Source organism: Micropterus dolomieu, linkage group LG07 (genome assembly GCF_021292245.1).
Source record: "Micropterus dolomieu isolate WLL.071019.BEF.003 ecotype Adirondacks linkage group LG07, ASM2129224v1, whole genome shotgun sequence".
NCBI lineage: Eukaryota > Metazoa > Chordata > Actinopteri > Centrarchiformes > Centrarchidae > Micropterus > Micropterus dolomieu.
Window position 1 is genome coordinate 4,392,177 of NC_060156.1, and position 26,635 is coordinate 4,418,811.

A 26,635-nucleotide genomic window follows, 5' to 3' on the forward strand; every position below is an offset into this window, starting at 1 on the left:
ATTTTCTTGTCAACAAACACTCGAGCCAGGATGATAAAATGAATTACTAAAACTGCCAAACACAATCAAGGTGCAGGAAAATAATTTGATGTCACTGTTACATAGATAAAGCAACTTAAAAAAACAGGACAAGCTTGTACATTTCACTGAAACAGTACTCGTTTATGTTGGCCAAAACCATCTTCTCTCTATGTTCTCCTACGCTGTCTTTACCGCTGTTGAGAGGAAGTCAGCGCCACACACTCACACACACACACGCACGCTACGTACTCACAAACACGTCAGAGGGAGAGGATTTCCAGGCAGAAGGTTAATTGTGGGAGTGTGTAGGTTGGGCCGTGGAACTCAACCAGCATCGGCGCTCTGTGATTCATGGCGCACAACAGAATAGCAACTCTTCAAAGCCGCCCACTCTTTTCTTCCAGCTAATGGAGAGGCTGGAGTGCTTTTTTGGACAGGCTGCTCAGTCTCCTTTTCTCCCCCCGGATTATGCAACCAAGATATCTTAGTGCCTTTATTTTTTAAAGGACTGCTGAATTGTGGTACAGAACAAAGATGATAGAGCTTTTATAGGAAAAGAGGAGGGTGTGACTGTTTGTGTAGAAGAATTTACAATGTACAATGCACACTTGTGTCTTGGATCCAGATACTGTATGTCCACTCAAGGCTGCATCCCAAGCCAACTTAGCCAGCTTGTAGTTCATTCTCGAAAGTGTGTCTCTAAAGTCCACAAATCTGTTGCTGTTTTGTTTAGAATCAATTTTATCTGTGAGCACTAATAAACGGGACATAAATGCGTTTGCTTTTTAGGAATACAGACAGATGGGACTTAGATGCTGGGCACTTAAAACCTTCCTGAATTATTTTTCAAATTTATCTATTGTCTGAAACTCCATTTGGGAGATGTGTCGTGGGTGATCGGATCTTTCCGCATCCTCGGCGTGCACTGTTTGCATTCAAAACTGTCTTTAGAGTGAAGTCTTCATGTGTCAATGGAGTGTTTCACTTCAGTTCAATTCAATGCGAATGGCAGATGCAAATTTCACATGACATGTTTGAGCAGTGCACACACTTTGAAGTCAATTTTCTAATTCACTCCTTGGAGAAATAATGACGAAGGAAAGAAGTAAAGAGAGCAAATGGTGTTCTACTTGGCAAAAAGATTACCCTTACTAATCATCTAACACCAAGAATGCCTTGTAAGTTAGCAACACAAGTCAAGAGTGAATATCCAGACTGACCTCTCACAAGTACTGCTACAGGCCTAGCCATAAGCACACCCTGTTGGTTGCCAATGGAATGGCTACTGTACCTGCTAAAGCCATTATCTTCAGCCCAGTGAGACAGTGATACTAATGCATATGGGACTACAGTTCGCATAAAGGACGGTCACCGTAATATGGTGTAACAATGTATTGGTGTAGTTCAAGATCGTTCTTGCCATTGTCTTTGTTTCAATATGGCCTAACGTTCGTGCTCTTAAAGGTAATGTTACTTTGCCTAGATAAAATAAAACAAATGTTGTGCTCAGTCTATGAATGTCTTATGAATTTATTTAAACCTCTATGATTAAAGCAGGGTTAGTGTTCTGTCTGAATCTGTGTATGTGCCTTGTTGAAGGTGGTATCTGCATCCCTAGGTCCCCAGGGAAATGAACAGCTCTGTTCGGAGTAAGACTTTGCATTAGAGGGATCTCATAACCCAACTCTGTTTACTTGCACGGTTCCCACCAATGATTTAAAGTCACATCTGAGTAACTGTGAATTAACAGCTGGTAAGGATTCAGGAATTCAAGGACACTTCAGCAGGGCGGTTGCTTTTAGCTGTCACGGAGGTTTGTACTCAGGACTTCCAGTTTGAAGGACACTCTCGTTACTCACAACACCGCCCTGCTGCAAAAATAATGAATTGGATCAGGGGGGTTTGCTTCTTAGGTTTCAGCAGCCTGCAGAGCGCCGGCCTCGGCGGGGGTTTGGAGGAGGTCACTGGATGGGTGCCATAGGGAGCTGAAAATTCGAAAATAGGCAGGAGGCAGGGAGCGTCAATTGCCCCTGCCCTGCAGGACACACCCCTCTCACCTTGGGCCCCGTCACTGGTACACATCTGAAAATGGTTACCCTCACACCTCTTCCAGCAGGGTCAGCTTGGGCCTAAGGATCAGATAATAAAGGGAAATGGAGGAATCATTTGAAGTGGGAAGGGAGGAAACTATTGTTAAAAAGCAGCTGTACAGAGCACCTGTGCAGGTTTTCTATGCTATGGCAATTTAATTATATGCACTTTTTTCAACATGCTTGAGAGTTGTACAACATTGTACAAACAATAGTTAGATATTGTCATTGATTCCTGGTATGTATCGTTTTACATAGGTCATTTTATAAATTGTGCCATTTCTTTTTCATAATTGCAATTTTTAGAATGCAACATGCTTCATATTGATCACCAACCATACTCTGAAGTAAACTTTTGAATGAAGCCTTTACAGTATACAAGTCATATCATGAGAGCAGCCTGATAGAAAGAGCTGCCTCATTAGAAGAAGATGGCTTTGAACAGCACAAATTTACTGTGTTGTTGACTTGTTAAGTATAGACATAGAGTTCTCATGACGCACTTGCTTTTTGGCAGCGAGTGATGTCAGCTGTGTGAACAAAGGCAGATCATTCTGTTGTGTGGAGCTTTATAACTGATAGAAAAGGAAAAAAAGAGAGGCTGAAATGTCCCTGATCAGATCAAACGTGTTTTTATCATAATCTCAGCATTGGTCTCTGTAATGGACTTGGAATGTAGCTGGAGAACGTCAGTAATGGATTGACTAGAGGAAGAGATAAAAGGCCTGGCGATTTGTATTTTGTAGTTTTTATTTTTTCTTCATTTGCTGACAAGGTCCAGCAGTGGCCTCAGATTGCAAATGGAATCAGAAGAAGAGACAAGGGACTAAATTAAGTGTAAGGCCTAAGTGGGCACTGTAGCCTCACTAATCTGGTTGAGCGACAAGAAAAATCTGGGCAACAAGTGGCCAACAGTTGGATTCCTTTTAGACGTGTTTGAATCCACTGAGTGGGTTATTTCTAGAGGATAAATTTTAGTTTGTGCGTGTGTGTTGGCTGAGTGTGAATGGAGCGAATGAGTAGGCTCAGGCATGGGACCACAGCTGGATTAGCTGGTCAGCTGTGCTTTTGTTTATGAAGGCTCAAACTGCCTGAGGGTTTGTATTGTCTGGATGTGTCCAGAGCCTGAGACGTCACTACGACTATTTAACTACAGCATACAGTGTACTGTAGCTTTTTAAAAAAGCTGGGTTTAATGATATTACAGATGCCAGGAAGTCTTCTTGCTCTGCCAGTTTGGACTGACTGATGAGCAGCTATATTTTACAAGAGAAGAAGTTAGAAGAGTTTAAAAATGAATTTAGAATTTACAGAATGCTGCAAAGCCGACATGCAGTATCTTAAACAATAAAATGCAATAAAAAGGTTAAGAAATCACACATACCTAATTTAGTTTATTATATAACTAGTGCTTTTGTTGCATGGCAGTCTAAAAAGGCAGATTTTGGCTGCCTTCTCACTGAAGCCAAACATCCTTAAGGTTATCCTTATATCCTCTTTGCCTCCTGTGTAGCTTGTACTTCCAGTGTTTTACTGCTTGCTGGTGTTAGAAATATATCTGTGCTTTTATTGGCAGGTTATTGACAAGCTTTGCTATAATGACCATTTTTTGAAAGTGTCTCAAAATAGCTGGGAAAAAGAGCACTGAAAATTGCTGAATGGACTTTACAGGCTCTTTTATTCACCACCACCACTGTAGTGTGTAATCGTGAAGTGTTTTTAGTTAAATAGCTCATGAATGATGCATTGGCGACTCCACTAGTCAACTCTGAACCTGGGACTAATTGATGATTGCTCGCAAACAGATGTTGGCCCAGTTCGAACCGCGGTTGTTAGCAATTATTTGATAAACAACAGGCTAATATGCTAATTGTTACCAGCTGTCAGTGAGGTTATTCGGTGTGTTTACACTCCAGTTACAGTAAGACGCTCGACTTCACCTGTCCCCCCTTGGGCCTGACTATTCACCACCACCCCCTGACTACAAGGCAAACACCCCTTTCCGAAAAGGTCACCTGCTTTGCACAATACACATCATTACCTTGTTCAGTTAGCATAACATAATCAACCGGTTTTAGTGACCGCCAACATATGTGCATGGACACAACAGTAAACAATGGATGCCTTGTGCACTTTTCTTTTGCTGAACAAGTGGATTTCCTCCTCTTTCCACTGTTTTGGTTTCAGCCTCCCTCAGGAATGTTTTTACCGGGGCACATTCCTCACTCTCGGCTTATGGCTTTCCATGGTGTCTCAGTTTTGTTGGCTGGAACTTAGTGCGTTGAACGGCTGTGTCACACAGAGAAATAGACTTCCTCAAAAATCAGTCCACGTGGTGACAGCAAAGCATCCTTAAAGGGCATTTTTCTCCCCGTCTCTCTCTAAAGGACTGAAGCACATCTGATGGTATGATGATGCAGAAGTCCAGGATCACAAACTCAAATAAACAGAAACGTCGCTATGGATGACGAATGCGTGCTCGCATATAGACACGCATGTTTGTGTGTGCGTGTGTGTGTTTGCCATACCTGCCAGGTGGGGGCCCCTGGAGTATCCTGACAAGAGCCATTAAAGTTTATAAGCGTGAGGCCCAGCTGTCAATCAAGCTGACAGGCTGCCCCCCCCCCCCGCCCAGCTCTGCTTTGAGGTGAACCTCACGAATCCCCGGAGAACCCCTGACCCTGCTCTGACAGGGAGCTGGATCAGTATGGGCTGGGCAGGGCTGAGCTGGGAGAAGCTGTAGGTTGGAGAAGTAAGTTTAGACTAAAAGATTGATGGATTGAGTCCCCTGACTAGCTTGGAAAATGTTGAGATGGGAGTGATGCATAAATACTGCTGTCTCCCCCCTCAGCCATAACCGAAGTCCTGCGTAAAACAATCCCAAGGGCTGTGCTGGTGGGGAACAGTAGGACTACACCATCACTTGAGAACATAATCCATCAGGAGTGTTAACATCTACTGGCCACTTTTGCTTGACCTTGCCTTTGTGCTGTTGTACATAACTGATCAAACTAAACAACGCAAGTGCTTTGTCATATGATGTCAGACTTAAACCAATAGAAACATAATACCAAATTTTGCCCTTTGGTGTTGATAGAACAGCAGTTGAGGGATTACTTTTTCCCTCCTGATTGTAACAGTTGCAATGCGACAACGTGAGGTTGAGTTTGAGTGATTACATGGATAAACTATTGAACTGTAGAAGGGTTGATGTACAGTCGAGTAACAAAATCTGCAGGTTGGCTGGCAAGCAAATAAGACAAATTAAGCCTGCTCCCCTGTGCACAAAAATTGTATGTACTGTATATGTGTCCATGCCTTTGTGCATGATGTAGCCTGTCGTGCCACAGCAGGATTAAAGTATCCCTCTCCCCAGACTGCCTCTTCCCTCAGCCCCCACGGACCCCTCCCACACACTATTTGTTTTAATTAAAAGAAAACTTTCAGCCTTGGCCAAAGCAAGATCGACCGACGAAGACTTTTTCCTCTGCTCTCTGGCATTCTACTCCCAAATCTCTGGCCAAACCTTTTTTCTTGTTCTCTATGTCTCTCTTTATATGTTTCTCAGTTGCTCCTTTATTCCGTTGGGGTTATGATTGAGCACAAAAGGGATGCATGTCGTCTGTGTTGGAATGCAGAGCTGAATGGGCCTGTTTGACAAAATGGGATGAGAAAGTGTCGTATGTGCAGTCGGCCAGAGGGGAAATTGAATCATTCCGGGTTGGGAAGGCACGTCAGGGAATAGCCCGGTTTCCTCTGAATTGTGGCTTGGAGAGTTTCATAGGCTCAGCCGTGCTCCCCAAAGTGTGTGTTTGACTGTGTGCATGAGCATGTATGCATGTACGTGTTTGTGTGAGCAAGCGGTTTCCATGTGTATGCATCTGTGTACAGTATGTGTGCTTAGAGTGGGACACCGTACAAAGCACACATTGTAGTTTGTGTCAAAGAGTAGCAAAGCTCTCGGTGAGTGGGAGGTGCATCTGCAGGCCCATTTTCTATTGTGTCAGCAGCTCGAGCTTGTTCCCCAGCGCTTGGAGTGATTCAACACCGGGCTGTGGTCCACATTCAAAAGTGGTCCTTTAAATAAGGAGGGAACCGCATTAGTTCAAGTGAGGTTTCTGCCCTGTTTTGGAGCAGCTTTTCTGAACACCTGTCAGTGACATTTGTAAAATCCATACCTAGCCGTACCCACCATATCGAAAAATGTCTCATGACATTTATTCCACTTAGCCGAGGTTCTAAGTACGCGTTGATTCGGTACAATGCCGGTCTTCCCTCCCACAGTTACATTTCAGCACAAGTGTTAAATGATCTCAAAGATGTGGCCAGTGGTTAAAATCGTGCAGTGCCGTTTTTGTCTTTTTTTCCCCAGCTTTTGTTAGAAAATGTTAAGCAGGAAATGTGTATTGATTTTATTTTCTTTTTCTTTCAGTTGGACCCCATTCCTGACGAGGTCCTGCAGCAGAGACCGAATGCCAATGCTGTCCACTCTATGGAGAAAGTTCTTGAAACTCACAGTGAGTGAATTATTTACATCTAGATGCATCAGCCTCTACCTGATGTATGTTACTGACTGATATATTTTGAGCATCTGTGGATATTTATTAATATTTAAAAAGCTCAGTTAAACTAACAAGTTCAGATGCAAAACCTGTAGAGCCACAAACATCAAATCTCTCAGCAATGAACAGCCAGTGTCCCAGTTTGCACAGCAAGTGTTGTAGTTAACTTTTACCCCGTCGTGGTGTTTAACAGGTAAATACTGGCGCTCACTGCAACGCTCCGTCTCCACGCTCGGTTGCTCGTTGAGTGAAGCACTTCGGCGTGACGCAGAGGAAGCTGAGACTGTCTCCGCTATGGCCTCGTTGTCTGTTGCCAACAAGCACATTGGAAAAAGGTATATGGCACAATTTTACACAGATTAAACAAATTAAATCTAATATGTTAATTAATTAGCTTTAGAGGTGCTGGCTGTTACTTTCGGACAGAGCCAGGCTAGCTGTTTCCCTCTGTTTCCAGTCTTTGTGCTAAGCTAAGCTAAACAGCTGGTGGTGGAAGCTTCATAATTGCTGAACAAACATGAGAGTGGTGTCGATGTTCTCATCTAACTTTCTTAAATAAATTAGCACTTACATTTAATATTAAAATATTTATTTTGTTTTTAATTTATTTTTGAAAACCGATTTTACGTAATTAACTAATGCATATATGTTGAAAAAAAGATTCTCATCATAATTGTTTTGAATGTTCTACCTGAGATTTGTTCACTGTTTGGCATCAAGTGATAAAGAATAATTTAAAACCACAATAAATCTGGTTTCTTCAGCTTTCATTCAGGAGCAAAAATCTGCCTTTTTAAGTTGAAAGCATTTATTAGGATAATTATCGATATCGAATGATATGAAATATTTTATCATGATAACATTTTATATCGCCCAGCCCTATGTACTTGACGTGTTACATTGCTGTATTACGTGTCCATCCAAAAATATAGCCTTTTACTATCTTTCTTTGGTACTATGGTTACTGTACTTTGGTTGTATGCATTTCAGTGCTAATAATAGCTTATACATTCCTTAAAGTATACATTCATTGTACTGTAAGCACATAATATAACAACTTACCTTTTCCCCAGGGCTGAAGAGGAACCAATGGAAGAGGAAGCTCCTTTGTAAAAAAAATCAACCCTAGCCTTTGACCTCTCAAACCAGACTTCATCCTGTCAGTGTCAATTTGAATGCTACTCCTATATCTCACCCCTGCCATATCAAGCTGGTATCTTACTGTGGGAGAGAACAAGCAGAGCTGACAAAAGTGGCGCTCAACGGAAAACGGAACACTGAAGATGAGCGATGCGTTCACTGATCAGCATTGCACAGACTGATCAGCATACATGCGTTGCATTGTCTCCTCAAGACCTTGGATATAAGAGAATAGGCTCAACCAACCCACAGTGACAGCCTCGAGTGCCAGTGCTTTTAAAACACTAGACAAGATGACAGGATGTTCTTTTTGAATGCCAGTCGGACCCATACACAAGACAATCTGTAGTCACCTACTTTTCTTATTGTTCCGTGCTTTATCTTCATTTTCTCAATTTCATCGAAAACCACCAGAGCTAATGTGATTGTGAATATGGATGAATCATTCCTGCTCTTTTACGACATCCAGATGAATGGAACAAAGTGGTTGAAATTCTGGCCGTTTGCAAGTTTGGTAGGAGGTGAGAAAACGTTCTGTGCCTTTTTTTATTTTCTTTTTCTTTTAACTTTTCTTTTAAACTCTACTGAAAGAGCTTTGCCTTAAAAAAATAACGTTGGAAACAAGGCGTCTTCTCCTCAACCCCTTAAGCATTTCTATCCTGGCAAGACATCCAATGCCTGCATGTCTTTGGCACATAGACTGGTGGACCTTGGCATGATTACCTATAATTCTCTGCAAGTAGCCTACTGTCTCGCCCCCCTCATTTTTATTAATTTCAGTTTAAAAGGTAGTTCCCAGCTGCAAGTTGGAGGAGGTTCAGTTTAAAAGGAAGTAAAAGGTGTGATTAGTATTACTCAGCATAACCATGGATCAGATAACGTTCAGTAGCTACAAGGCTGGGAGAGGTGGCAACGGACCTGATCATGTAGGCATCAGCTCTCCTCAGGAGAAGAGCTAAGTAGCATGCACTGTACTAGAACAAGAAGAACCCTATTCATACTGTATTTAGTAGTTACGATAACGAAGCCAAAGCATGATGGACTTTAATCTCTGTAACCGCTTCGTTTTTCACATTAGAATGAGTCTCACGTTGTGCAAAGTAGTGAGTGATAGAGAGAAATGAAAATCATATGTGCCAATTTGTTGAGCCAGCCCTCTCTTTAAGACAGCTGTGTCTCTGTGGTAACAATGATCATACCACCTGGGATTTTCCAGAGGGGTGTTCCTGGGCCGCACAGGCTCCCACAGCTGGTTTGACATCTTTAGCTCCTTGTTAAGCACATCTGCTGCCCAAATGTCAGGTGCTGCGAGGCAGGTGTGTGTACATGTGTTCATAGACAGTGAAGCATAAGCTGCTCTTCATAAATATTCAACTGTATACACATATGTTTTATAGTTGTTCAGCTCAGATTCTGCTCTGGATTCTGAATCCTCCTGCAAGGTTTGGTTTCAGAAACATTTCTTCAAATCTACCTTACGATTACGTTTGAATCAGTTATAAATATCTTAATATTTAAGATTGGTTAGTTTGATTATGAATTTGGGTTCTTAGTCTGCAACCAGAGCCCAACCCTTGTAGCCATACTATATACCAGCCATAAGCCTAGTTGTTGTCTGTGTTGGTAGGTTTAACACCATAACCACAATTTTCTTTTCCATTAAAATTAACATTTCTGATAAAACAGTCACAGTGTGCGGACGTTTACTTCCTGTCTGTAACCATCCTTCCAGCTTGTGTTTGGCTCCTGGGCAACTACCTTCTCTCACATTTGTTTCATCTACAAACTAATCACATTTAATGCATTTTTTTTAGTGAAGAGGAAGCAGAGTGCTGTGGTGTTTACTGTTGTTTACTGTACATAGGACATATATTTCCTGAGTATTCCTGCCACACACATTTGTCAATGACTACTTTTCCCTCTCGTCCGTGTTTTTTTTCTGGACTTTTGTACTTTTTAATGTGTTCACTTCCCTTCTCCCTCTATCTCTCTGTTACATTGTAAAGCTGACATACTTCACAACAGGTGAGGGTTCAGATGTTGTTTTTAGTGGACATTACATGTTTTCTGGGTTCATGGTTTTTGTGGGAGGGTTGTATAACTTTGTATAATGATGCACAATTGTGTATTTACTGTCTGTTCATAGTAGATTTATATATGAAGAGAAATAAGTATATTATATACATACATATATATATCTATACATAATGAAATACTATGATCTTGTTTTTGAAGTTGAAAAATTATACTTTTCATGGGTCTTACATACAGTCTGCCCTTTTCAGGGTGTTACTGAAAGCCACATTTACTGTCCTACTGTTACAGTTGGTTACGTGTTGAGTAGCATTTTACTGGGTGTCTCTTTCTCCTTCAACACTGACTAGTTTTTGGCTTTATTCATCCCATTGGTACCATAACACTGTTACGCTAGATGTGCCATTGCCATCTGCTCAGCCTTATTTATGCACATATTTGTACTATTCCACACCTTTTTTTTTTGAGTCAATGTGTGTAGATAGTTGGCTGGGCACCGTTTGAATATTTTAAGAAATGTGAGACTGAAATTCAAAATGTGGATTCTACACATTTAAAAAATGCCCAAAGTGGTGATCTGTTCCTTCCTCTTTCTTAAAGATTTCCAAGTTCACCGTCTTAACACAAGAAAAAGAAACAAGAGAAATGGAATGGGTGGATTTGAATTGGAACATGGCCATGCTATTCCCCTACATTAAATCAATTTCATGTGGTCATCATATGCAAGACTGTCCTATATCCAAAAGGGTGAAGAACCAAAACTCTATTCCTAGCTTCTCCTGTACCAGGACCAAGTTTTTAAAGAATAAATATGTCTTACAGGAACATATATAGCAAAAGAAATCTGATTATATTGTAATATGCCGATTGACATTTTCTAAAATCTCAATCAGACATTCAATTTTTTCCATTTTGACTGAATGTATCTGGGCTCTACTGGCAGAGTGGGGCTGCATCGCCCTGCCGACGCACCTCTAACGTCACACGTCTCTAAATGACCTCCATGGCTTCTGCAGATGGGCCAGAGAGTCCAAAGTCAAGACTGTTTCATGCTCGTGTCATCGACTACTTTGTAAATTTACCAGAACAAAGGAAAATGTGTGGAGGTGAAGCAGTGCTTGCAGTAACTTGCATGACATGAAGCAGGTTTTACACTAGTACAGAAGAGATAACTGAGGTTTAAGCATTTGTTTGAATCACATTTTTTACCGTATTTTATATGGTTTAAACTCATAGATGTGCAAGATGTGTGATTTTTCTGTACATTCCATTTATATCATTATATGGTAAAGATTTGTTTTCCAGGACTGTATTCACATGATCGTGGTACTTCCTCCACATGGAGGTGTTTGTGGTTGGAAAATGAAAACGCATGTAGTCAGGCTATCCTGAATATCATCTTAACTTGGATGCGCAGGCACCTCTGTGCATGTAAACACACTTGATGAGATGCTTTTCAGCAACCCAGCCTAGAACATTCCCAGAACCTTTTCCTAACAGTGCCAGTCACAGGGTTTGTACTGCTGAATGCTTTGGTTTCTCAAAAGGAGCCAAAACTAGCACTGTCTGGCTGTTCTGACCGCCTTCACAGTCTTAATACAACGTCCACTGATGGAAAAAAAAAAAAAAAAGCAGCAACATTCCATTTATTATAATTTCCATTTATTACGAGGGGACATATCTTCTTGTTTTAACCCTCTTAGTTCAGTCCGGCCAGGTCCAACAACTATCTGTTTATTTAGGTGGCCTGGTCCGACTCCACTCCATTCCTCTTTTCTCTCTGCATGATCCGTATGTCCGCATGCTCTGCCTACCTGTCTGTCTGTCGGTCTGTCCGCCCCGTACCACATATCAGCACAAGGGATCGAGCACTGAAGGATGTTAGTACTTTCACTGTATCCAAACTGGCTTATCTCTTTTACTGCTTTTTTGTTTATGCTGGGGGAGGAGTCTGGGTGCCTTCCATGTTGTGCTTTTACCTCTAGGATATGGAACCATCAAACCTGGAAGACTTCAGTTGAATAATTACAAAAAAAGGAAAAAAAAAAAACAATTTAGCACTTGTAACGCAGACAATAGATTTCCTTGTATTTATGTAGAAAAACAAATTGTTTTAGGGGGACGCTTTGTAAACCGCAACAACAGAATAGACAGACTTTTTTTGTACCAGGCAAGATGAGAGTTTGGTGGACTTTTGGAAGGACATTTTTGTTCTTTGTTACATCTGGACTTACCAAAGGGCTCGATCCAGATGCCTGGTCATTGTTACGGTTTTACATTCTACTAAATAAGCCAGTTATCACTATGACCACTGTGGTTCAAAAACAGTTCTAGGTTTACATATGTATAAAATGCATATTCTTTTTTTTTTTATCAGTTATGTTTTTGACTTGTTCCACGATTGTTACAGAAATAGTGCATTTTTCTTGGGAACCTTTGCTCTAACATGTTGTCTTTGACATCTACAATATAAAGTATTGTTTTGGAAAAACTGAAATGTCTGGGTTTTTTTTTTTAATTAATAGTGTTAGTTGCTGATTTTAATTTGCAAAGAATAGGGTTTTTCACGGTCAGACATGAGGGCAGATGTGAAGGGATGTGTCCTCACACAAAAAAAACAAAAACAGCATTGTACTGTAACAGATGAAAGATCTATGCACATAGGCTTGTCACACTTATTTAACTCCTATAGGACAGGATCTCAATTGATCCTGCCAAAACGATATCCTCCTTTTTTATTCCACACATTTTTCTTCCTTGTTAAAAGCTGGCAACTAAATTACCCATAATGCACCTTGACCACTGACAGGCTGGTTGGAAATTCGAGAGTGTTATGCTAGTAGCGGATAATGTAGCCTCGAGCTGCTATCCTCAAGCAGAGATAAGGGGAATCTGGCAAGCTCACTTCTTTCTAATTCACTCTGAGTTTCTTTGATCGTTTCCAAACTTGTAGTCTTCAGCCCCAACCGATGAGATATCGCTTGAGGCATTTTATCAGACTTTGCACAGCTCCCTCTGGAGTTGCAAAATGATATTTACAGCTTTTTTTTCCCACATATGCAGTAGTACTCCTGTAAACAGGAACCTTTGTGTAAAATCTGTGGAGTTCTCCTTTAAGTCCAGAGGGAGGCAGCAGTGCAGGCAGCAAGGGCCCCACAGTAGCTTTGAATGGGATTAGCCACACATTTGGAAAGGTCAAAGGTCTGAGCTAGTGTCCAAATAAACAGCAGTGAATCCCTGTTGGTTGTGGAACTAACGCTAAGACCACAGTCCAAAAGCAAACAAAACCAATCCTGCCTTACCTCCCCTCAAATAAACACACATTCCACTGCTTTCCTGTCAAACTCTGAATTTAGAGAGTGACCGTGTAAATACTACCACTGCCCCCGGCTTTGTAGGCTCATCACAGTCTCTGTAAATCATGGAGGCTTGAGACACCATGCAGTGTCAAAGGCAAACGAAAAGGAGCACATGTCTGGTTCCTTGAGAGAATAAGGTTAAACGGAGTCATGAGGGACAATATTTACCATCATACAGATGCTGAAAAGAGCTCCGACGGGCTCCCTGAAGTGAAAAAAGAAAAAGAAACAAAAAGGATGACGTTAAAGCTGGAAATGTGACCTCTTTATGGTTCCTTGGTGGCGGGGGACGCTCTAACGACCTCACTCGGGACACACAGACTGCCCGTCTCACCTTTAGCTCACCGCGGGCGTTGACACGTTCGTCATCTCTGCTATGTAGCGACACACGGCTCCTTTGACCCCTCAGTAAGGTCAGGTCAGAGGAAAGGTGGTACCCTGCTATAGCTGAACTTTACCCCTCCTTGAAGGCCAGCCCACAAGATGGCCGCCTCTTCGCCACAGCAAAGGACTGAAATGTCAGTAAGGATTGAAATCTGGGAAAACCCCCCAATCTATTTTCCCTCTCGTTTCCCCACAGTGACATTCTGGTGTGCGGCAGCTCTCTTGCCTTGCTCATCTTCTTGCAGCGTTGGTCGTTGTCAGTTAGATCTGTCATTATCCGGCCACTGGTACGCGTAAAAAAAGGCCTCATCCTCCCAGCTGTGCTCATCACAGCGCTTTTTAATTGCAGGTCTGACTGACTCGAAATGGCAATGAGGCATTGGCCAGCTGGCTTGGATGCCAAATAAACTAATTACAGATGAGAGTCATTAGCATCAGTTTTGGATCGTCAGCACACACAGGCAAGAAAAAGCAAAGAGTTGTAACAGATCTGCAACAAACACGCGTGTTGGCGGATCAGAGGTGGCCCAGTTAAGTCCATGTCAAGTCTTGGACTAGGAAATACTTTGCACAAGTAGGTTTCATACAAATTCCGTATTTAATCTTCAGTTTCCCTGAATTTATTTTATTCCAAGCATGGATTTTGAAACAGTGGAAATGTACATGAGGGAGTCTGTCGCCGTTCGCTGTTCTTTCCATCAGATGTTCCACCAGTCCAGTTGGGACTTTTGATCCATAGTGTATCTGAAAAGCTGTGCAGCGTTTGTTTGCCTTGCAGCTGTGGCCCCATCCACACTACTGTATTTTAGTTTTAAAACGGAGACCTTTTGCTGTGTTTGCACCTCCCGTCCAGACTAAAAAAGCAAAACTGCAGAAAGTTTGAAAACGCTGCCGCCCCCGTTTTCCGTTTTGAAACTGCGGGTAGCGTTTTAGTGTAGAGGGGCAAAAAAGGAGGACTTTAGAAACGATAAAGCGGACGCTCACGCCTCACTCTCTGATTGGGTCTTATAAGTCATGCAAAGCATAAACACTATGCTACTGACAGTTTTTGATTTGGTATTTTTATTAAAATTAGATTTTGATTCATTTTTTTAAAATCTCTCTCTACAAGCTATCAGGCCTTATCAAGAGCATGCCAAACCACCAGTGACCTGATACTGCATTTCCACGTGGACGAACGGAGAGAAAATCACAATTTAGAAAATACTCGTGTTTGTGTAGACAGGGCCTGAGGCTGGGTCACTGTCAGCTTGGGTGTCAAGAGTATGAGCGGCGGTGCAAAGTTCAGTGACGGTTTGCTACACAAGCTGCCAACGATTCCTTTGCATGATGTTAAAGATTAAGTATGAAACATAAAACAAAAACCCTGCTTCAATTTATTCATGTTACTCGTCATTATGTATGGAAAAAAACAGATCACAATTGGAGCTAATGGAGGAACGAGAAGAAGGGAATTGACACTCTCCTTTAGGCTAAGCTGGCGAAGAGAGGATAGTTTTTTTGGGGGAACACATTAGATAGTGAATGGTATTTCCCTCAAATTGATATGGGATTGATATGTCAAAAAGTAAAGTCGCAATGCTTATAAAAGAGATCAGATTTTGATAGGCAACTGGCTTCTCTTTCATTCTCAAGAGAATCAACTCTTTGTTTGCTACTTTTAAACAGGCATTATCTGTCTTTAAGTGTTTTTAGATTAAAGATGAGGTTGCATTGTTTCGATTTGACATAAAAAGCCATGTGGTTGTTTGTAGATGGCTTTTATATGTTTTGAACCCTGCCACTAGGGGGATTCATCTAACAGCCTGAACCACCGTATGTAGACTACAGTATGTTTAACTATTGCACGGCCTTTAGCCTCAAACTACATTGTTACATGATTCTCACTTTTAAATGTGCTCTGTTAGGATACCTTGGGGATGAGTCCTGGGACATTAAGACAAGTCAATTGAGTGTTTTTAATGAAGTGTAAACATGTGCATCCTTTCCTGCAGTGAAAAGAAGTGACAGAAGCTTTCCAATTCAGTATTGCGGCCGCTTTTAGTAAATAATTACATTTTGGCTTGAATGAAATGTAAGTGAGTTAACCCTGTGTCCTTTCACGGCGTGAAAGCACGAGTGAAAACAAAGGTGAGTAAATAAGAGTTGGCTCCTGAACTGGCGTGACCCACTGGCCTCTGCTGACCCCGGCGGTCATCACTGGTGCTAATGAAGAGGAAAGGGTAGCGGGGGGGCGGGAATGTTGGCAGGTCACCCCACAAACATCTCCGTCTCCTCCACAGCCTGGAGACGAATCAAGTTTCACAACCGAAGGTGAGGAGGATGCTGGGAACTGGGATAATAATTTTGATCATAAAACTTCATGATGAGCAAAGACAAGACACAAGCTAAGAAGTAATTCTGTAATGTCTGACTTGACTCTCTGAGTTTTTGGCAAAGAAACATTAAGCATGCATCTTAGAGGTGAATGATCAATTATTACTGTTAGAGGTACTGTTTATGTTTGTTTGCAAATACAGTAAACAGTAATGCCTTGAAAAATGTTCCTGAGATTACATCTTCCAGCTTGTCCTTCAACTGAACTGGTGAGCTAACATCACTGGCGGCTAAGTTCAGTGATGTTAGCTCTTAGGTTAGGTCTTCTTAACCATCGTGAAGGTACCAGATAATGCCAGAGGAGAGAGAGGCTGGTGAAGGCTGATTTAATCAGGAATGGAGCAGATGAAGGAAACAGAATGAAGAAGTTTATTTATTTTTTTGTTATTGTCCAGAGCAGTTGGTCTAAACTGTGTGTGTGTAAGATGAGACCAGATGGACAAAGACAATGCCAGAAGAGAGGATATGTGCTGTAAGGCTCAAAGCCAAGGGACACGTTACATGCACTCACATAAAGAGTAACATAGTGCAGACACATTCCCTTACATATTCTCCAAACCCTGCTCAGCTAAAGGCTATAATTCACATTGCAGGTCTGATAGTGCTCAGTATTGATTGCTTGTCCAGATATTATTATTATTACTATTCTTTGCCTAATTGATTCATTTGTAACACAACCCAGACTCTGTATTAATTGAAACAGCATGTGCAAATGAAAAACAAAAGCCTTAAAGTTTGGACAGTCTGTCGTGGAAGACGCCCTAATTGCACTTCAAACCCTACAGAGGATTTGAATGGAAGCATCTGCCTTGATCTCTCTGCATGGCAGGAGTCTGAGCGATGTGTGTGATGTGTGTGCTTTTTTTGGTGGATCCCATCCAGAGGGATACAAAAACAACATGACAGCTCAGACTCAGCTCATATGGCAACAGCATCAGATTAAAGAGTTTCTCAATATGACAAATCAAGAATGAAGGTTTTTGTTTGTTTGTCTTCTGAACGGACATGTTATCTGTATCACTTGGGAAGGAAAAGGTCAATGTCCCACACCATGTAGCTTTTACAACTATTTTCCTGTCCAGTTTCACTCCCCTGGCTTCCAGAGAACCCCCTGGTGACCCTGATGCAATGAAGAGTGAGATTTTGCAGGTGAGAGGATGACACCGACAGAAGCATTGACTGGAAAACAGAGGAAAGAGCGGAATGCTCCTTGCATGAGCTGGAAGGTATGGATGGTCACTCATCATGGTGGTATCACATTTACACTAACTGCATGTCCAGACTCAGGGTCAGCGACTGCAACGCCAGGAGCAGAGAGGAGTCAAGCACCTCTCTTAAGGATACTTTAACAAGGGTGGGGATGATGGCAATGTCATGGTGTTTTCACATCATGCAAAGGTTGGATATCCACCAGAGGTTTGAGGCTGCCAGACAATATCTTGAGAGGAACCTAGACGGAGAGAAGAAGGTTTGTGACTGGAAGCGATTTATTCAAATCCTCAGACCAGTTTGGTAAATTTGGAAGTAATTTATTATTGCTCGCTCCTCCATCAGCATAAGATAGCAGCTGGATCAGACGGAATTCAGGTGTGACTGTAGGTAATTTGGGGATGTCCACCCTCCACCCAAAGAAATTATGTCTTTTAAAAAAAACGTACTAGCCCTGAGGCCTGATGATAATGCGGCGGGGCCCTTCTGTGCAGGATCAAATTCTTAGGGGCACTGATTAAATGATGGAATGAAGGAAAGGCCAGAACATCTGCCAATTCCTTTCCATCCGGGCAGCCTTGACAGCCGAGGCTCTGAATGCATCAGGATATTTCTATTTGAACTGTCAATATGTCTGCACACACCAGTGCCAAAGTATCTGTTCTGCGAAAGGCAAATAAGGCAGTTCTCTTAGAAAACACCATGCTGTATCACATCACTGTGCAGTGCTTCAAAGATGCCTGGACATATCACCTATCTTTGCACCTAATACGTGTACTGTACATTCAGCACCTGTTTCCGCATGTTAAACAGCAAAGTTATAATGATCTGAAAAAGTTTAGGGAGGAAACGCTCAGGAAATTATTGTGGCTGCAGTGTGAAATACAGAAGCGTCTGGAAAGACCACTCAAACAAGTGCAAGTGGAAAAAGTGTTACATTAAAAGAAATCCACTAAATGTGGAATACGCCAATGTAAAATTATTTGTAGCCCAATTTTATAGCAAATTATAACTTTATTGGTTCTTTTAAAACCAGCAATTTCTTTGTTGACAATTTTTATTAATAAATATGCAGTGTTCTGTACATGAACAGCATGTCATTCCTTGTAACATGACTGTGACTAACAAACCAGAATTTTATTTAGTGACCACCTCGTTTTATCCATTTGACCAAGTGGTCCTCCACAACAACACAAGTCTGAGTAATGCTTTATGTATCGCCATGGTGGAAGCCTACACAGCTGACTTTCAGCTTTGCCAACACACACACACACACACACACACACACACACACACACACACACACACACACACACACACACACAGAGGGGAAGTTCTGTCATGCCGACATCAGCCTCCAAAGCGGTATAAGACTAACCTTAGGACTTTTTACTGAACCAGACGAACACAGAATACCGTTTGAGGCGCACAGAGTGTAAACCTTTACTTTATTCCCTTTTTACTGCAAATTAAAGTTTTGTAGCTTTTTCCGTCTGATTTTACGGGAAACATCTGGATCTCTCGCACCGCTGGAGCAGTGGCCCCGGGCGATTCTGGGCTGCTCAGCTGTGAGGGCCCGGGATAATGAGCAGGTATCAAACGGGCCCCTATGGATAAGCCGGCCTAGGTAGGGAGGGCTGTCCAACAGCATCCGAGACCACAGTGCCCAACGTCAAGACATGTCGTTATCGTTCTGAAAGATTTTATGAATCTTAAGAAAGATCAGAATTACAGCGATCACAGCTCCAGATCTGCGTGTCAGATAAATCACTCCATTTAAAAAGCATGGCATTGATGTGAATATAGCTGATTTTCTTTTTATGTGCCTCCTGTACGGCCACATTAGTGAACACCAAGTTAAATACATGACTCATGACTGAAACACCCACCACATTAATCACTTGTAAGAGTTTTAACAAAAGGTAGACCTTCTGCATTGCACAGTCTAGGTGCTCTCTCTGTGGAGCTGCCATACATAGCCTAGAGTGTGTATGTTAACTCTAATGAATAAGTAGATAATGTGGGTTCGGTGCATCAGCCGCAGGAGAATAAAGCCACTGTGGTCGCAGGTGTTTCCCCTTCAAACCACATCGACCTTGAGAAAATCAGACAGACTTGCAGAAACATAAATACTAGAATTCTGCAAAGGTTTAGGGTTTGCCCGTGGAAAACAATGGTGATTTTATAACAGCAGCATCATGCTGTATGGCTTTTATTATCTCCTGAATGCTTTTTTTATTTTGTGATGCAGTTTTCCACCTGGGAAATGACTGACTGGTATTTAGAAGTGTGACATTTACTATCCTATCTAAAATGTAATATAGATTTACTGCAGCTGAAATAAAAGAGCGGTGTTTGTTTTGCTGGTGGTTGAAGTATGAAGCTATTTTAAAAGTGCAACTTGAAAGCAAAGATTTTGACAGCGGTGCAAAGCTGAGCTGTAACAGCCGCAGAGAGTCGGCCCCACCATTTACACATAGTAGCCCCGCGTTAACAATGAGCTCCTTTCAGTGTTTAGATTGCATCTAACCACGTCTGGGAAAACGAGATGTAAACAATTTTAATGTTTTAAGAGTGAGCCGGAGAGATTCAAAGGAATTACTCCGGTCGTCTAGTTGGAGTCCGGCTTTTTTTTTTTTTTGAAAGCTGCAGGCCGAGAGTTATTGTCCTTATCTGCGGTTGTTGGGGCTCCCTGCTCGTTAAAGAGCCCAAAGGCATCGCCATGATTACTCGTTATTTAAGCGGACAGGCATTTTATAGGCCCATGGCTGAGTTTGAAACTGGCTCGAATTTCCTCCACTGTTAATGAAGCAGTATTTTTTATGGTCGTTCTTTTTTAAAGTCGTTTTCTTTCCATAACAAGAGGAGGGGAGAAAAGGGCCAAATTCTCACACCCAGCAGTGAACAAAAAACAAAACAAGGGTTCTTAACCAGCAGCCACCAAGGGAATCTGAGCAAACGAACCACATTGTTTTAGGCCGGTTTAAATAATTGCCTTTCATTACCATCTTGTTAGATGGAAATTCACCAGAAACTTGCATTAATTCGACTGATTTTGTGGAATTTATTCAGCGGGAGTGCATGCTTTATGCTTGTTTTAGCTTCAACTCTACAGCTGAAATGAAAAAAAAAAATCAACCATATTTCGTTCAAAAATATGTGTTTTAATAAATAAGCAAAACATTTTTTTACATGGACGGAGTTTGGAGACTTGCCAAAGAAAGTCGGTGAAATAAATCCATGCAGCAACTGACTCTAAATTGCATTGGTCCCTTGACAGGCTATAGGCGTACTTACACAGGTATGTACAATATGCATTCATTTATATATATTTATACTTTGATTTAAAGTCTTTGCAACACAAAATATATATCCTTCTAAAAAAAACGGTTAAACCGATGGCTTTGCTGAAATACAGGCCGTAAATCCGAGCTATTCGCTATAACATCTTTGGCCTATACACACTGCAGGCCTGTCTGTTTGTTTCCTCTCTGCCACACACAGCTCCGGACAGTCAGAGGCAGTGTGATCCATCTGCATCCACGCACACACACTCCCCAAGAGTTTGTAGTTGTGGGTCACATTACGTCTCTCCGCCATGCCCGTGAGGTCGATGGGTTCTTCAATAATCCCTTTGGTCTTCATTCTTTGTAGAAGTAAACAGTCTGTGATGGAGGGAAAGAGATACAAAGCATTATTGATAATGTGTCCAAACTGAGATTTACGCATAGCACGTATTGATTTAGACTTTATTTTTTTGAGGGTAGGTCTGACATTTTCTTTAAACGTTCACTGGCCCCCTTAACACGTGGGAAGTCATTAATGAATCAATTATTAGCCACTGAGCTGAGTAAAACCATATGGCAACAAAAGAGCAGGAACATTTTGTATGTGCATAAAGCCCTGCAGCTGCAGTGAAATAGAAAGGCGCAGTTTCTCTGGCTTTTAGTTTGAAGCACCTGAGTCAATTCACGCGTTTTCATTTCGCTGCGGATTAGTAGACAGTCCTAAAACAATAAAATCTAATTCCTCAGAGCAACATTGAGCCCTGAGTCATTATTGAAATATATCAGAAAGGTCACTTAGGTCTCGATTTGTATAGGTTATTTTTACAGGCCTTTCTCGCGTTTATGAATGGTACTATCCCCACGTGAATGCGGATTTAAATTAATAATGTTCTTAGAGAGGCTCAACAACACTTTTCAATACTTTGTTTGTTTTCTTTTACATTCCATCAAGGTCAATTACTCTGAAAAAAAAAAAAGCCACCTTCAAATTTACTGTGCTTACACAAATCACTGTAATGAAGCGTATTCCCGTCCCCCGCTGCAACAGGGTTGGTTTACAGGACAACAAAGCCTCACTGACTGGCGGTCTGCTAACTACATGTCAGGCCCATGAGAACTAAACAATCCCTGCTTATCATTTTACCCGAAAGTGTTATTTAGTGTCACCTACTTTGTGCTCTTTCACTGGGAAACTGTTTTCAGACCATCTCATAAGAGGATCCCTTAAATGTTCCGCTCATATTACAAGACTGTGCGTTTATTTTGTTAAACAGACATTGTAGAGTCATTGATGAGGCGTCAATTCAAATATTACATAAGAGCATCTGTCAAATGTTTTAAAGCCGCTCAAACTGACTTCAGGTGGACAAGTTGGGTATTTCCTGAAAGCTGACAAGATCCTATAATTTGGTCAAGATCTCATAATTTAGTAGATGGTCAGTGTTTGCTTTATCTTTCGTCCCCGCTGCCACATGGCAAGTTTAGTCCACCAAAATCACACCAGTGAGAAAGTGAAACAAAATCCGTCAGAAAAAGGTTTCCTCGCAGCTGTGAGCGGCTCTTTAGTGTTTTGGGTTACTGCATCATTGGCGGGCTCTCGCGACATAAGCAACCCAGGCTGAAGAGCTGCAAAATAACGGGACCAAATCCTGACTGCTCGTTAATACGGGCCTCTGTTTTTAGTGTCTTGCACTGCCTTGAACTTTCATGTCCAGCCGAGCTGGCCATTCCTGCGGTCTGCACACAGGAAAGCACTCTATTGTGGATATAAATTACCCGTGGTGGCACTACAGCTGCGTATTTGGTGCGCCCTGGTACTGTTTTAGTTTTTTTGTCATTATAAGATGCTGTTCATAGGGGCTGAATAGGGATTAACTGCAATAGTCACAACTGGCTTTTCTGGGCAAAAATAGAACCTTTTTGGTCAACTGGGCATATTCTTCATGAGAACACGTTCCAAAACTAGTATTTGTTTTAAACCGCCCACTTCCCCTCGCCTAATCCTCCTCTCAAAATAAGTACAGCGTTCCTTTTTTCCACACCCTGAACTGAACTTAGGCCTTCAAGTTGGACGTGGTGCTTGTGGGATCTTAAATTTAACTACAGGTAAACCGATGGGCCAGCTGTCTGTTGGGGACCCATGCCTTGCGCAGGAACATTGCAGAGGCCTCGGTGTGAAATATATCTCACACATAACAAGCACCGGAATGCTTTTGAACATGTGAATTTGAGTTTTGGGGCACAGCTGGTGCACACGAACGTTTCGGTAATCATCTCTGGCCACAGCTTTGCTTTGTAAATTGATTTCTTGGAATATATATTATAGACACTTAAGTGTGGCAGCAGGCTATAGGTTACATCCTCCAAAACCAAGACACGTGGCCAAAACACCGCCACACAACTACTCACATTTTGCAGGAATTTAACGCAGGAAAGGGACTGAATTTTGGAGGAAAAGTCAGGTCATAACCCGTGAATCTTCTTCATATACATTTATGTCAGCCTCTTTCACCATACTGTTCACTATTTATTTGTTTATATCAGTCATTTTATTATAAAGCCACTTATTCTTTCAACATTTGTCCAGTCATTAATAAAACCCAATTTCCAAGTCTACCTCTAAGGCTGCGGATACTATTATGTAAGATCTCAGTGCTTCAGTTTGTGGTACCCACCGCTTTGGCTTTGTGAGTGAAGGTCTCTGGGTGCTAGTGAGATGCTGACATAGACCAAGCACCCTCCATCCTCCACACGGAGAACGCGTAACTGAGTCTTTCGTGCGCAACGTAGCTGCAGCTGGACATCTTGTTGTCCATCTCGTCGCTCTGCAGCACCTGACAGAGAAAGTCAATGTATCTGGAGGCGAGCTTCAGCGTCTGTATCTTGCTGAGTTTGTCCGACGGCAGCGTGGGGATAATTTTGCGCAAAGACGCAAAGGCCTCGTTCAGAGACTGAGTCCGTTGCCTCTCCCGGACGTTGGCCAGGACCCGCTGGTTCTGCAGCTCCTCGTACGACTGAGTGCTGCTCGGACTCGGCTTTTTCCCCCGTTTCACCGGACCCGGGCTGCTGCCGCTGCTGTCCTCACTGGACTTTTTACTGTTTCTCCTCTTCCTGCGTTTCTGCTGTCTGTCCAGCTCCTCCTCGCTGGTCACCAGACTATCCACAGGGGAGACCGGAGAACTGGAGCCCTCTTCCATTTCTTTCTTGAAGAAATGCAGGGATAGAGCGGAAAAAACGTTGTCCACCTTTGAAGCCGTGGTTACAAAAATGTATAGATATCCGTAAAGATGAGGGGGAACAATTTCAAGATGGCTCACTCTCTGCGCCTCTTTCTCTGGGAGAAACTGGTCTTAAACTGGAGGTTGGCACGCTTCTCCTCACGCAGGAAGTTTTTTGCTTAAATTTTTTGGAAACTTTATCCCGGTTTCAGATGCTAAATAGTTTTGAGAGTGGAAGGGGAGGGGTTTTGAGGGCGGAGGGGGAGCTTGTGTGCGTCTTGCTCCGCTAATAAGCAGGAGGGACCATGGTTTCATGTGTCTGGGATATGACTGAAACAAGGCATTTATTTACAGTCAAAAAAATAGTATGATTTTTTTTTCTATGTGTGCAAGGTTAGTCATCAAACGAGACATTTTATGAAAATGCAAAGTTGAGCCAAAGTTAATCAAATTATGGATTATATATCGATCTGGAATTATTGGTGATCATATTTGATATATGATTTAAATTATAAACCAATTATTTTACAACTTAATAATCTAATTCCCTCTAAACATCTCTATATTTTTTTAATATATAGACCTACACAATGTATTAAAGTTTGAGAGGTTGTATTAAAGCAGAACATCAGCCTGAGCCATGCGGGTCCATATAACTATACTGATACTGCTGAATAAAATCCATTTGTTCTCCGGGCGTTTGCCATCTCTCTGCAGGGCCTTGTATACCTGCTCAAACCGTTGATGTACAGTAAATACTGTTTCCCGGTGGAGTGCTTCAGTGTGGAGTATGTCCTATATCCTTGGTGGGCGGTTTCAGGCCTGCTCACAAATTCAACTGGCTTGAGGAAATCTACCCACTTGATCTCTAATCGAATCAACTGTACGCTCTCACAGTGCCTATGATGTGGAAGTCAAACAGGAAGGAGGCTTAAACTAACCGAGGAGCTCTCCGGTTTCTGTGGATACCTCCAATGGACGGTTCGTCCATGCGTTTTGTCAGCGGCCCACCTCTTCATCTGTCATGTCATGTTTTCCCCACACGGAGAGGCGCACAGGTGGCTCACATTATAGAGCAGAATTTATCCACTGCTAAAATGCAGTTTGTCCAAATCAGCTGACTGACCTCTAGAGATTTCTCTGGTTCTGTATTGTTGTGGGTCTTTTGCTCCCACAAACTGAAAAAATATATTTTCACTAGTATTTTTATTTTATTTAAAAACATTTAAAAACAACAACAAGAGAGAAAAATGTGCCAGTGAGGCAAAATGTTATTTCTCTTGCTTTTAAGATGTTTCTCCAGTCACATATAATTTTCTAGGCACTATAGGAGTGTTCTGCTTAATTGTGGCTTACTTTTAAGAAAATTACACTTATCTAACAATACTGATGCATTTAAGACGTGATTTCTGCTTGTTTAAATAAAGAAAGAAGACATATCTTTATCTTGTTGTAGAGTAGACTACTTTACCCACAAAAACACTATATTGGAAGATGTTCATGAAATTATTTCAGAAACCAGGCTTCCACTGTTAATGTGCGTCCGTCATTAATCACATTGTACTGATTCCCTTATTATCCCCTTATTAGGAAGCAATTTTGCTAATTTACACTTTAAAGTACACTTTGGTTCACTGAGAGTATAGGAAAATAATCTAACTGCAGTATCTTGAGTGCATGTGCCCACGTCCGGGGAGACTGGCTGCTGTTAATGGGGCAGAACCCGAGTTCCTCGTGAAAGTTGCGCAGTATTGTTTAAACCCATGAGTGCTCACTTGGTATTAGGACATATCCTCATTTCCCTTGAAAGCTCCCTTGACCTATCTGAAACGCTGGTCTGCTTTGTGTTGTGGGTTCCCCTGGTAATGGTGACTGTCACACTACTTTTGCTCAATGCCAGAGCTCTTACTTCAGACCCTGGCATGTCTCTGTATTGGCTGAAGTGTGGTTACATTTAGCCGGTCTAGTTCATACAACCTCTTTATAAAGAAGGTAATGTTTCACACGTGCAAAAATGAAAGTAATGCTCAAATATGTGTGAGTGCACTGCAGAAAAGAGAGAACATGCACACGTAGGCGCACACACAAAGACACACTTTCCCTGATTATGCCCTCTGACCTTGTGCTCCCTGGCTCAGCTGCAGGAGGCCGCCATGCCCAGGGGAGAAGGTTCTGACTTGTGAGTGAGACCCTGCACAGCGTCTGTGAGGTTGGCTCCACATATACACACTCTACAAGAAGAAAAAGAGTGAGAGAGGCCCATGGCCAGCACTTTTCCATGCACTGTATATGCTCTGGGCAATGAGAAGCCAGCTCTGATTCAAAAAGGCAAGCAGAGAATGATGAGGATGACAGCTTGCCCAATCTCAAACTGATTGGAATTCATTCACGATTATATTCCAATGCAAAACATAGTGTGAAAATAATGCAGGAAATCTGGAAGAAAGCTTAAACATAATAACTGAACACACGCAATTCATGCAAAATTGACACATACACACTTCTTGTCATTTAATTTAGTTTGGGGTGTAAACTCTAATTATTTTGAGATTTTCTAGTTGAAGTACAATTTAATTAACTAGATATTAAAACAGACCATTTAGTGTATCTCAGCGAGGTCTCTGAAAACTTTCTGAAATGGAAAATTAGGCCGTCATTTCCATAACAGGAAGTTACTGGCTCATTTGCTTTTTTTTTTTTTTTTTATATCCCCTGTGGATGTCAGTAAGTGATTCATGTACATCTCACCTATGACGCTAATTGGAGTTGAGAGGAATTCTTGGTCCCTGTGGTTCTCGTAAGAACCCCCTGAGAGAGATGAAGGGAGAAGGAGCACAGACGGCAAAATGAAGTGCGGGTGAGAGACAGACGGGAGAGAGAGGGATGACCTGCCTCTCAGATCAAAGATGAGCTCGGGCCGTAATTCAGCTGAGCAGAATGACGTACCTCTGTCTT

The 26,635-nt window shown here is 41.9% G+C and overlaps 2 protein-coding genes across 8 annotated transcripts in view; one reads left to right on the forward strand and one right to left on the reverse strand.

The window, feature by feature from the left end:
* Positions 1 to 12,344, forward strand: part of hdac4 (histone deacetylase 4) — a 137,008-nt gene extending 124,664 nt beyond the window's left edge. For all 7 annotated transcript variants that reach the window (XM_046053436.1, XM_046053440.1, XM_046053437.1 and 4 more), the window contains 3 exons: positions 6,544 to 6,628; positions 6,867 to 7,008; positions 7,747 to 12,344. In XM_046053436.1, coding sequence (XP_045909392.1) covers positions 6,544 to 6,628; positions 6,867 to 7,008; positions 7,747 to 7,786 — 267 coding nt within the window. In that variant the 3' untranslated portion in view covers positions 7,787 to 12,344. The remainder of the gene's footprint in view (positions 1 to 6,543; positions 6,629 to 6,866; positions 7,009 to 7,746) is intronic.
* Positions 12,345 to 20,318: 7,974 nt separating this feature from the next.
* twist2 (twist-related protein 2) lies at positions 20,319 to 23,817 on the reverse strand. The gene is made up of 2 exons (XM_046054189.1): positions 23,138 to 23,817; positions 20,319 to 20,840 (listed from the first exon to the last, which is right to left on the reverse strand). Exon 1 carries the CDS (start codon positions 23,657 to 23,659, stop codon positions 23,171 to 23,173), a length of 489 nt encoding a protein of 162 aa, XP_045910145.1. The 5' UTR covers positions 23,660 to 23,817; the 3' UTR covers positions 20,319 to 20,840; positions 23,138 to 23,170.
* Positions 23,818 to 26,635: the final 2,818 nt, after the last annotated feature.

Bases quoted from the DNA above. Each gene is read 5' to 3' on its own strand.
- twist2 (XM_046054189.1), bottom strand. From the start codon at position 23,659: ATGGAAGAGGGCTCCAGTTCTCCGGTCTCCCCTGTGGATAGTCTGGTG.